Here is a 13,381-nt window from a genome sequence, read left to right as displayed (position 1 = left end):
CTACCCAAAATCCTATAAATAGCTATTGTCAAGACACTTTATTGGGCTGAGAGTACTTGCCTAGTGTGCACAAAGCCTTATGTTTGATCCCTAGGGCCACATAAACATGAAATGGTATAATCCTATAATCCCAGCACTGTGGAGGCAAAGTCAGGAAGATAAGGAGTTCAAAATCAACATGAGCTATGTGAGAACATGTCTCCAAAAAATAATAAGTCTGAAGTGACTCCCTGGGTAAAATGCTTGCTGTAGGGGCATCAGGACATGAGTTCTAATCCCCGGAGCCCATATAAATCCAGAGGTTGTAATATACATCTGTAATACCAGTTCTCCTAAAGAAGGACAGGAGGCAGAGACAGAATCTCTGGAAGATCCTGAATCAGTTAACTTCATGTATCCAGTAGTGAACAACAAAAACAGACACTGACTCAAGCAAGGTGGAAGTCAAGGACCAAAACTAGAGATTGCTGTCTGACACACATGCAATGGCAGGCTCATACCCATACTCGCACACTTGCCTGCATATGTACATGTGTGCTTGAACATGTACATGCATACATACAAGCAAATCCAGGGAGATTTTTAAAAAACTAATGATACCACATTTTCCACAGTGATTGCTAACTGGACTGAGCATGTGGAACAAACCTATGATCCTATAATCTCAGAAACTGGGAGGACCAAACATAAATAGCATGAATTTGAACCATGCCTGAGCTATATAACAAAATCCTGTCTCAAAAATGTCTCTTTAAGAGACAATTAAATGTGATTATTCTTCTCTCTTGAGCAGATATATCCACTTTAGGACATGACCTGTTATATGTCTGTCTTCCTCTGTGTTTAATTCTGTATACCATGAGCATTTTATATCAGGAATAGAAGAACATACCCATATCTCTCCATACAGTGTCAAACTTTATGGAATGAGCAATAAAGCCATATCAGTTTGTTGACTGTAATTTGCCAAATAATCCCGATATTGCTTTAATAGCTGGTGATTATCAATAACAGACTCCTTTACTCCAATAATATCTGTTCATATGTGTGTTTGTGTGTGCACATGTGCTTACACACATGTGGAGGTTAGAAGACAGCCTCAACACCCTCAGATATCATCCACCTTTTTTTAACTTCTTTTTATTTTGTGCATATGAATTCCATGAGTCTAGGACCATGGAGATCAGAAGTGAGTATAGCATTTCTTGAAGCTAGATTTACAGGTGATTTTAAGCCATCCATTGTGGGTGGCTTACCTTCTAGCCTCAGCCTTGATTTTTGAGATAGGTACTCTCATTGACCTAGAGCTCACAAAGCTAAGCTGGCTAGCCATCAAGCCACGGGGATCTCTCTGTTTCCTCCTCTCCAGCACTAACATCACAAATTCATGCCAACATGCCCAACTTTTAATATACGGGTTTTGAGGGATCAACTCATGTCCTCATGTTTGCAAGGTAAGCAATTTACCAACTGAGCTTTCACCCCAGCAGTTTAATTCCATTTTAATTAATATTAGCTCTCAAATCACAAATGAACACTTCACACAACAGTATACAAATATACAGGCTACAGAATTACAAAGAAAATATTAAAGATGCTTCAGAGTTCAGAAACATTATCCTAAAGAGCAAGGTAGAGAACACAGGTACAAGGAAAAGTCTATAGGGACCAGATAAAAGTCTTCACTTCAGTCTCAAACCTGTTCAAGGCCAGAGGTATCAAATGGAAGTCTGGATAGCAAGCTAATTGGGGTTCAGTTTAAAGTGGGCAGAGTGTCACTAAGCTTGAGTTGGAACCCAGAACAGAATCAAGAGTCCTTCGCAGTGGCAATTTTCTTGGACCAGGCTCAAGATGAGTGGCTAGGTAATCAGTCAGCATGTTTGACACTTGTCAATCTGGGGACGTTCTTTCTTTTACTGCACCAGGGGATTGCATCTACTGTAGTTGATAATCTAATGTCTCTGGTGTTTTTTATATGATGTGGTATGTTCTCACATATCAAAACTTATTGGTATAAGTAAATAATAAATTTGTGCCTCCTAGTATGCTGGCAAATAGTTGCTGCTTCCTTATATAAACAAAATGTAGAGCCATTTTTCCTTGATTTTTATGCTCAAAATGGAGTAACTCCAGTCAAGACTATGCTATATAAAATGACATTATTCAAGGCTAGACACTATCTGAAAGTTGAAACAACAAGAGAAGTCAGAGGTGGCTCAGTCTGTCTTCATGATCTGAAATATTTTTCTTATATTCAAACTGCTTCAAACCAACTAATCCTGAAATTATTTTCTGTGAGTTATTCAAGATCTCAGCTTCACCTAAATAGAAGTCTCTGAAAAAAGTCCTCAGTCTGCATAACCTACAGTGTTGAGTTATAACCCCCACTTCACTGACCAGTAGACATTTTCAAAGCGCATTGTCATTTATACTTTCTCAAATGCAACTTTGCAGTGATGAAGGTCAAGAAAATACCCACTTCTCAGACATATAATAATGGGAGAAGGGATGGTCATTGCTGTGGTATCACCAGAAGCACTATTGTTTGAACTTTATTCTTTTTTATTGAAAATAATTTTTATATAATATACTCTGATTATAGTTTCTCCTACCCAAATTCTCCCCAGTTGCTCCCCACCTCCATTCCTGTCTGTATCTACACTCTTTCTGTCTTTCATTACTAAGAAAATAAGCATCTAAGTAATAATAATAAAAATAAAATAAGATAAAACAAAAACAAACAAGTCAGAATAGGACACAAACAAAAAGAAGAAAAGGAGCCAAAGAAACACAGCAAGAAGCACATGGATATGGAGACACATATGTCCACACACACAAGAATCCCATAAAAACACAAAATCAGAAGCCATATTGTATATACAAAGGGCCCACAAGGTAAATAGATGATTAAATAAATGTCCTGACACAACATTATGAGACAAAGAACCTCCAAACATGCCATCGAGTTCATGTTGAGTTGTTCATCTACTGCTGAGCATGAGGACCTACACTTAAAGGTTTGTTCCCCCCCCCATGAGATTCCTTTGAAGAAAACTTTATTTTCAAGTGGTTATCAATTGAAGACAGCTTCTGGATTAGGAGTGGGGTCATGTGTCTACTTCACCTTTCACCTCTAGGACCACATCTGGCAAAGAACTGTGCAGATTCTGCACATGCTACTACAGTCTCTGTAAATTCATATGTGTGTTGGTCATTCTGTGGTTCTAGCTTTGTTTACTTGTGGTCTTCCATTTTCTTGGCCCTGACACTCTTTCTGCTTCCTCTTCTGCAGAATTCCCTGAGCCCTGAGGAGAAGAAGTTGATGAAAACATCCCATTCAGGGCCAAGTATTCTAAGATTTCCCACTTTCTGCACATTATTTGTCTATTCCCATCTGGAGCAAGAGGGAGTGTCTCTGAAGATTGCTGAGCACTGATCTATAAGTATAGCAAAATGTCAATAGAAGTCACTTTATTGCTATTTTCCTTTAGCACAGTGGTTCTCCGTTTTCTAATGCTGTTACTTTTTAATACAATTCCTTGTGTTGTGGTGCCCCTAGCCCATAAAATTATTTCATTGCTATTTCATAGCTGTAATTTTGCTACTTTTGTGAATTGCAATGTAAATACTGGATATACAGGATATGTAATATACATCCCCTGTCAAAGGGTCATTCAAACCCAAAGGGGTCACAACCTACAGGTTGAGAACCACTACTTTGGCAAAACATTAATATTTAGTTTTTCCCTAGATCCTGGGCCTATTTAGTTTCAGGTTCTTAACCACAAGAGCAATGTCAGGTATGGGTTTCATCTTGTGGAGATGATTAATTAATTAAGCCTTAAATTAAATCACATCTTGGTTGGATACTCCAACTAGTAATCAACCACCATTGATCTTGCAGGCACATCACCATTGAAAATCAAAAGGTTTGTAGCAGGTTGTTTTTTACCTTTCTCCTTTGGTAGGATGCAGGGTACCTTCCAGTATCATGAACATTGCAGTGTATTAGTTCACTGGGGTGAAGGATCTAGGTAGACTCCGGCCATATTCAATGAGTTGTATAGGTGTTGTCTTGAGCAATAGAGTTTTCCTGACAGTTTGTAGAGAGCAGCCAATGACCTTGGGAATAGACTGGGCTATTTGGGGGTTTCCATGAGACCCCTTTGATCAACAACTCAATTATATGTAAACCTTTCTAGGTACTGGAAGCTTCATTTGGTGATAAGAGATGTACATCAGGGATTCTGTCTTCCCGTTATTTGGCAATTTTATTTAGATCAACTTAATATTTGTATATATTTTGGGGAAACTCTACTGTATGAAGTTTCCATATGGCCCCCCCAAATGACCCTTAGCTGTTGATGTCCATCCCCATATCATTGCTCAATTCCCTCTCCCCTCCCCTCTCCACATTTGATCCTCCTATTCCAGCCCAGCCCTCATCCATCCATACTTATCCATTATATTTCCCCTTCCTAGAATAATCCATGCCTTCCCCATACTCCCTTACTCTATACAAACCTCTGTGGTTATGTGGAATATAGCTTGATTATCAATGATTTAACCGCTAAATCCTCATATACATGAATACCTACTATATTTGTCTTTGTGTGTCTGTGTTACCTCACTCAGGATGATTTTTTTCTAGCTCCTTCTGTTTGAAAATTTCATTTTTAATGGCTGATTTATACAATATTCTATTGTGTAAATTTATCACATTTTCCTTATCCATTTATTTGTTGATGGACATATAAGTTGTTTCTATTTCTGACTATTATGAATAGAGCAATAATGAACATGGTTGAGCAAGTGTCTCTGTAATATGATGTAGAGTTCTTTAGGTATATGCCCAAGAGTGGAATAGTTGAATCTTGAGGTAGATTGAGTCCCAGCTTCCTGAGAAACCACCATACTGATTTTGATTGTGGTTGTGCAAGTTTTTGCCCTTCCACCAGCAATGGATGAGAGTTGCCCTTACTCACATACTCAGCAGCATCTTGTTGTTCTTAGTACCTGTGCTAGCACCTTCTGTTCAGAAAGTTTTTTCCTGTGCCAGTGAGTTCAACCTATTTCACACTTTTCTATCACAGTGTATCTGGCCTGATGTTGAGGTTTTAGAAATATTTGAAGTTGAGTTTTATACAGGGTGATAAGTATGGATCTATTTCCTTTTTTCTACTTGCAGTCATTCAGTTTGACTAGCATCACTTATTGAAGATGCTGTCTTTTTCCCAATGTGTATTTCTGGCTTCATTTTTATTGAGCCAGACCCTCTGATATTATTCATATTCTCTTCTACCTCATGCACCTATCATTAGCCAAAGTGGACAGTATCCTCATTTGACAGACTAGACCCAAGACTCAAAGAGGTGTAGAAAGGTGCTGGGCTTTGCACTCATGTGACCATGTCTGGCCAGTGCATACATAAACCAAAAGCATCAAGAAGGGAAGGGGAATCTACAGCCATATTACCCTGAAAATAACCAGTGGGTTTTTTTTATGATTTCTTATTTTTTTTTTTTTTTTTTTTTTTTTTTTTTGGAGACAAGGGTCACTATGTAGTCCTGACTGTCCTGGAACTCACTGTGAAGACCAGGCTGTCCTGGATCTCACAGAAATCCTCCTGCCTCTGCCTGTTTAATGCTGATATTAAAAGCATATACACCATTCATATCAGAAAAACAAGGGAAAACAGCCTGTATCATGCTCTCTCATGCCAGATATCATGAGAGAAAAACATTCCTTGAGGTTTGGTGGGGAAAGGATTTGGGAACAGAAGAGAGGTATGTAGAGCAGTTAGAATACAAATAGAAATAACTTAGACATAGAACCCCAAAGAGAGGGGATGCCTCTGTAGGTCCTCATTCATTAGCCAGATGATTTTGAGGAACAGGATATGAATTCTGGTTTAGACCTTTCCATTTGCAATCTTTAGAAGGGGGAAGCTCCTCGGTGACCACAAGAACTCTATGACTAGCCCTACATTTATACACCCACACACATCAATTGCTCCATGAGTCCTAGGAACAGCTCACTGTCACACACAAGAGTCCAACTCAATTCCATCCAACCCCTCCCTACACAATCCTTGTAGGGCAGAACTACCTCTGAGAAGACTGGAACTTTACTGGAACTGGAGCAGAGAGGACAGACAGAACACCTTTAGTGAACTTGGACCCCAGGAATTGGCCACTGGTGAGCACTTTAGTGCTTCATAGGCAGCCAACCATAAAAAAGAAGAACTTTACACCATTCTTGTCATTCTGAAAGACTATAAAACCAGAGTCTAATCTCCTTCATCATATAGGAAGCCAAGAACTTCCTACTATGTTGGAACCTTGAACTTTGAATTCATAAAGACCCTCAAAGGCCCAGAAACAAAGTCTGTGTGGACAAAGTACTCTGGAAACACAGTAAGTGATGTTTGTCATTTCTATGCTACCAGGTACTGTGAAAGGCAATCTTAAGTCATGAGTGCAGTTCAGGGATCCTTAACATTGGATAATGCTTTAAGAATCAGACAGAACCTATGTAGCCCATTGTTGCATCTGTAAAGCAGTTAATACTTGGGAAATGATGGCGATTCTGGACATATTATTTAAGGCTGGATGCTCAGGAATAAAACTTTTCTAGACAGTGATATTGAGGAATTTGTTGTTGATGATTAATTAAGAGAGTAAACCAGTATAAAGAGACAAGAAATACCTTTGTGGAAAGTTTTTTTTAAAGTTTTCTCTGTGAAACTTGGCTAAATAGCAACAAAATGCAACATATAAAGAAATGGTAACAAGAGACTATGTATTAGTAAGAAAAATCATTGCAAATGCAAGAGTAACAAAATTCTGAACCAATTTCTTAAGACTAAAACTAAAATTAGAAAAATGGGACTACTGTCTTGGAGAAGGAGAAAAGTTACCCTCAAGAAGTAGCAAGTAGATGGAATTTTGGAATGCAATTGTTGTATTCTAACATGGTGTACGTTGGATTTATGATGAGAGATGTGTAGGACCGAAACTAACAAATGCCTATTTTGCTTTAATTTCATGAGTTGGAGAGAGAAGGGACAACTATAGATTTTCAAACAATAAGAAACACTCGGATTTTCATAGAGAGTTGGCCTCTGCACAACAAATAGCAAGAAGCTCTGGGATTCTGTAGGAAATATGTAGCAATGGCCTTACATTAGGATGCATGAGAGACAGGTCTGGGTCATTCAATGAGGAAGGTCTACTTAGTGAAATGCTAGAAAGTTAACAATACTGGCCTCTCCCTAAAACAGAGAACCATGGTTGGTAATGTTTGTTGACTGTTGTTGGTAGATAGTTGCAAATTGTCCGCATGTTGTGTGTAGGGGAACAGATGCACACAACTGACCCTTTGAGCCACAATAAGCATCTGGCGTCCCCTTGGGCCTGAACACTTCTTATCATCTCTTCCCAGACACTTCACAAATGAGCAGGCTACAGGACACTACTAGAGTCCAGGCTCTAGGGATCTACATGAGCACTGTGCAAGGGACCTGGGACAGACTTCTACAAGAAACTATTCACAGGCCTGGGAGGGTCAATGGCAAAATGGGCCTTTGCTTTCTCCTCCAATCACAGCCCAGGTCATGTCTCCTTAGCAGCAGTGTGCCCTGGAACTGCTAACAACCTGACAATTTAGGGAGAACAGATAAAGCTGGGGTCTCTCAGTAGGCAGGTGCCTGTTGAATATAGCACCTGACAGTGCTGAACTTGACCTCCCGACACCTTGGCTAGAGTGCCACAGGAACTGGGCTAATGAGGATCACCTTGCCCCACATGATATTGCTCCCCAACTTTGGTTGACTCTGCACTAGAGCTGTCAGCTATCTAGAAGTCCTGAGTGCCAAGCTGAATGTCTGCCCTCTTCAGCACTAGCATGAACAGCAGGAAACAGAAATCTCTGCCTCAATCATCCCTGACTGCCACCCAAGATTCCCCAGTGAGAGCTGACAGGGAAGACATGGAGGAGTAAACACAGGGACAGAGCTGATAGGAAATGAAGGGACCCCTCTTGACATTTCAGCAGAATATTTCCCCCTTTTACAATGTGCCTTAATGTTCAAAGACCACTGCTCCAGAACAGACTTTGTAATCAGGAAACATTTACTAAAGACCCCAGAAGGGAGAGCAGTAAAAGCCCAGGGTGATCACAGATTGATGGAGCAGGTGCAGCATAATTAGCTGATAGGTATTTGGGTCAAATACTAAAACTCTGGTCAATAACAAAGTACTGAACATTTTTCTTTATTTTACAATTTTCTTAGGTTTTATTTCACATGTGCCACTTCTGCATATTTAAAGATACAAGGGACATTTCAGTACATGTGCAGAGTAATGGGAAGTCAACCCTGGGTACCTCAAAATCTGCCTTAGCTGTTTTGAAATATTCAAATATATCTTATCAACCATAGTCACATAGCTGTGCTGTAGAGCAGGAGAAGAGTCGTGCTGTCCAGTTTCATCCCTGTCCTGTTTACTGTCCTGTCTCCTTCCAAACTCTCTCCACCCTTCTTCCAAACTCTCCTCAAGACTCTGTCTGTAACCACTACTTGACTTTCTAATTCTGTGAGACAAGCTTTCTAGAGATTTCATAGCATGGTGCACATGAAAGAACTGTCATTGACCATCAAGAAAAGTCACTTTCTATGTTACCTATGAAGAAACCCAGTAAGGAAAGAAGGAATACAGATGTTGTGGTCAGAACTTCTGCTAATGGCAGGCATTAGCACAGGACCACTGTGTGACAGTGGGTCTCTGACAGTCACTGTCTCAGGATAGAGGGACACATTTCACATTGCTTCATAGCATCTTCGCAAGGTAAGTATTCATTAATCTCCCCTGTTCCAGATGAGGAACTTAGACTCAAACAAGCAGATTTATTCATCTAAGGTCACACTGCTATTATGTTACAACAAAGCCCCTATTTCCCTTCTTGAGGGATTCTTCAAAAAGTTAACTGGAAAGAATTCATGTGGTGTGGAAGAAGTCCTACATTGGCAGGCTATCTATTGGTCCTTTGTTTTTCTCAAAGCAATCCTGATTTAAGATAATAACAGTAATAATAATAATAATAATAATAATAATAATAATAATAATAATATACAATAACTTAGAGCCCATTTCAGCAGAGTTACAGTTTCTATCTAGCTCCTGTGTGCTGTCACCTGTTGGATACAGACATCTCTTACTCCCTGAACCCATTTTCTATTTCTGTCTCCAGGTAATGCCCTTCTCCGAGCTGTCTCATGGTGCTCACTAGGGCTGTTGAGTTAACTGTAAATCTACCTGTACCATATAAATGCCATGTGATAGGGATCAGCCTAAACCAAACAAGCAACCTTGTACCTTGTGTCTCAACCTACAGTTAGAGTTGTCCTACTAGGAATTTTCTTTATCAGAAATAGTGATCTTGTAGCACCATGGTTTTTACATTAACTAACATGCTTTGTTTCATTACAACTGAAAATACAATCTTGTAGACTCTTGAACAACAGAAAAAATAATAACTTTCATAACTATGAACTTTTTGTTCTTATCCACAACTGCCCTCCTCCCCAGAGCTTTTATGGAGACAACAGTGGCACAGCCAGTGCTGTGATTAGAGGCAGGAGAGTCCTATCATTTCAGAGCTGGGATTGAACAACACACTCATAGATTTCTACTTCAGCTCTCATTCTGTCTTGTGTCACATTTTTGTAACCTGAGGCAATCTTTCACTGCTTCTAAGGTCTTGCACCACAATGCAGTACCCTGTGGCAATTTGTACCTCTGTTTCATCACTTCTAAATAGGAACAATTTGCCCATTTAATAGGTGTTGAAAATTAAGTCCAAACTCAGCTGTTTGGGGTTGATATGAAATCTTTAGTTAGAACAATGGGATAAAGTCACCTTTTGTGTTTGATCCAATGAGCTCCTTACAATGTCATTCTTGAAATAATTGAATTACACACACACACACACACACACACACACACACATACACACACACACACACACTCATTTGTTCTGTCCCCCTCTTAGTCTACAAGGTCCATGTGAGTAGAAAATGCAATGGCTCCTTACCCTCCATTTCATCCCTAGGATTTGGTAATCACTAAATATCAATCAGCAGTTTATTTGTTAAAGAAATATAATCATTGCCTTGTCTTTGTTGCCCAGGACTCACTGTTTTTAACAGAAAAGTAAATTCAGAAGCTATTATTCCTGACCAGTTCCTCACCAAAGGATGGAGATTTCAGATATCACAGATGCCTACCTCACGACCACAGAATATGACTATGGGGCTGCCACTCCATGCCAAAAGACTGCTGTAAGAGCCTTTGGGGCTGGACTCCTGCCTCCCCTGTATTCTCTCGTGTTCATCATTGGAGTGGTAGGCAATGTCCTGGTGATTCTGGTGCTCATGCAACATAGGAGGCTTCAAAGCATGACCAGCATCTACCTATTCAACCTGGCTGTCTCTGATCTGGTCTTCCTTTTCACTTTACCTTTCTGGATTGACTACAAGTTGAAAGACAACTGGGTTTTTGGTGATGGCATGTGCAAGCTTCTCTCTGGGTTTTATTACCTGGGCTTATACAGTGAGATCTTCTTTATCATCCTGCTGACGATTGACAGATACTTGGCCATTGTCCATGCTGTGTTTGCCCTGAGGGCCCGAACTGTTACTTTTGGCATCATCACCAGTATTATCACCTGGGTCCTAGCCATCTTAGCTTCTATTCCTGCCTTATACTTTTTTAAGGCCCAGTGGGAGTTCACTCACAATACCTGTAGCCCTCATTTCCCCTATGAGAGCCTGAAGCAGTGGAAGAGGTTTCAGGCTCTAAAGCTAAACATTCTTGGACTAATTTTGCCTCTGTTAGTCATGATAATCTGCTATGCAGGAATCATCAGAATTCTGTTCAGAAGACCCAATGAGAAGAAGGCCAAAGCTGTACGTCTGATATTTGCTATTACTCTTCTATTCTTCCTCCTCTGGACCCCCTACAATCTGTCCGTATTTGTTTCTGCTTTCCAAGATGTTCTATTCACCAATCAGTGTGAGCAGAGCAAGCAACTGGACCTGGCCATGCAGGTGACTGAGGTGATTGCCTACACCCACTGCTGTGTCAACCCAATCATTTATGTTTTTGTTGGTGAACGGTTCCGGAAGTACCTTCGGCAGCTGTTTCAAAGGCATGTGGCTATACCACTGGCAAAATGGCTGCCCTTCCTCTCTGTGGACCAACTAGAAAGGACCAGTTCCATATCTCCGTCCACAGGAGAACATGAGCTCTCTGCTGGCTTCTGATTCAGACCATAGATGTCAACCAAGGTCTAGAAGAGAGTGAGGAGACAGTATATAGCTCTCCAAAACCGACACTGACAGTTCTTACAGTCAGGATTCCCAGTCTTGTAGGGTCAAAGGAAACTTAGAGGTGGCTTAGGTATAAGTCACCTCTTTAATTGTTCCCTTGAACTTCTCTCTGTTAGAAAGGAGATGAATAAACAAAGTAGGGCATTCCAGAAACTGGAATAATGGTGACAATGAGTGGCTTTGGCCAAATAAGATATAGGATCTGTGGTTATTAATTTAAAAACAAAGCCACTACTTTTACTGAACTCAATTCCTAATAATGTTATATTCTGAAAAAATTTTAAAGCATTGTAATAGAGAAGAATTTTGCATACTTGCATATTGACATATATTATAAAGTATAAGATGTTATGTCAAAAAATTAAAACTGTAACAAACTAAAGTTTTTCTATCTAGTTATTTTAAATAATTAGCAAAGATGCAAATAGATCACAGAATAAATGCAATAGCATTAATATAAAAATACTGATCACAAGGAAATAACAATTAAAATATAAAAGTTCTTTTGGATGCTAAAAGCAGTGAATGAATATTATTTCATTTTACTAATGAAAACGCACATTACAGATCCAGATATAGCAAAAACAGTCACTGACTTGCAGATTGATACAAATGTAAATTAGTGCAGTATTTCTGAAAAGGGATTTGAAAAGTTCAAGAATATTCAAAAGCTAAGTAGTCAATTTTAGGTTGATATTAACAAATGCTATTAAAATGTCATATAGTTTAATAATTTCAGAAATATTAAATGTCAGTCAATGTGGTATATTTTAAAGAATTTTTATTGATCTGGGAATATGCTCATAATATTATTAAATTAAAATGGAAAATTAAAAACTGGCAAGTGGCTCACTGGAAAAGGCACTTACTGCCAAGCTTAACAACCTGAGTTCAATTTTAGGAACCCACATGATGAAAGGAGAGAACTGACTCTAACAAATAGTCCTCTGATCTCTATATGTGCACATATGAAGACATATACCCAAATAAATTAATGCAAAAAAAACATAGGATTCTTTTGGCCCATATTTTATATGTGAAAAGAACAAACTAAAAGAATAGATCAATCCATTTTCCTCTGCTATAATAAAATCTCCGAAGCTGATACTTTATAAAGAATAAAGGTTTATTTAGCTTGAAGCTTTGGAGACTCAGCATAACATTCTGCTCAGCTCTCATAAGAGCTCCATCGGTGCATCGCTGCACAGTATAGGCTTCATGATCTGAGAACCAGCAAGAAGGCAAAAAAAAAAAAAAAAAAAAATCACATGGAGTGGCAGGAATCTGAAGAACTAAAGAGGCCTGTCTCTTGTGGGGACCACCAATGGTCCTCTGAGAATGACTTAGTTCCTTTCAAGGGTAATATCCCTGATAATAAAATCACCTCCACTTGGCTCAATGACGTTAAAGGTGTCATCACCCATAGACTGAGAATCAAGCCACCAACATGAGTCCTTGGAGACAACTCCAAATCATATCAAAGTGAAGATTCCCAGTTATAGGTATTATAGGTATGGCAGGGTTTGATTAGGCCAATGAATCCCCAGAATTACAAATGAATGCCACCACAACTAGATTTTTTTAAGGAGGCTAATAAAAATCAAACTCAGGTCCTTATGCTTTCAAAGCAAGTACTTCACCAGCTGAACCACATTCCCATGTCTTTAAATATTTGTTTAAAGAGTTGTTAAACAAGCAACAAAAACATGGTTTATAAATTGAAAAGGGAACTTTAATAAAAAGATTTTTTCAACATTTATAACTTTTCCATTTCAAAGATACCATTAAGAAAATTAAGACAGCGGGCAGTGGTGATGCACGCCTTTAATCCCAGCACTTGGGAGGCAGAGATAGGTGGATTTCCGAGTTTGAGGCCAGCCTGGTCTACAGAGTGAGTTCCAGGGCAGTCAGGGCTACACAGAGAAACCCTGTCTCAAAAAAGAAAGAAAGGAAGGAAGGAAGGAAGGAAGGAAGGGAGGGAGGGAGGGAGGG

The 13,381-nt window shown here is 39.3% G+C and overlaps 1 protein-coding gene across 1 annotated transcript; it reads left to right on the top strand.

Moving 5' to 3' along the window:
• The first annotated feature begins 6,016 nt into the window (after positions 1-6,016).
• LOC110327914 (C-C chemokine receptor type 1) lies at positions 6,017-11,771 on the top strand. Its single transcript, XM_021207195.1, has 2 exons — positions 6,017-6,416; positions 10,189-11,771. The coding sequence occupies exon 2, from the start codon at positions 10,256-10,258 to the stop codon at positions 11,321-11,323; it is 1,068 nt and encodes a 355-aa protein (XP_021062854.1). The 5' UTR covers positions 6,017-6,416; positions 10,189-10,255; the 3' UTR covers positions 11,324-11,771.
• Positions 11,772-13,381: the final 1,610 nt, after the last annotated feature.

The sequence above is a fragment of the Mus pahari genome, chromosome 10 (assembly GCF_900095145.1).
Source record: "Mus pahari chromosome 10, PAHARI_EIJ_v1.1, whole genome shotgun sequence".
Classification (NCBI taxonomy): Eukaryota; Metazoa; Chordata; class Mammalia; order Rodentia; family Muridae; genus Mus; species Mus pahari.
This window is presented reverse-complemented; position numbering and strand designations above follow the sequence as displayed.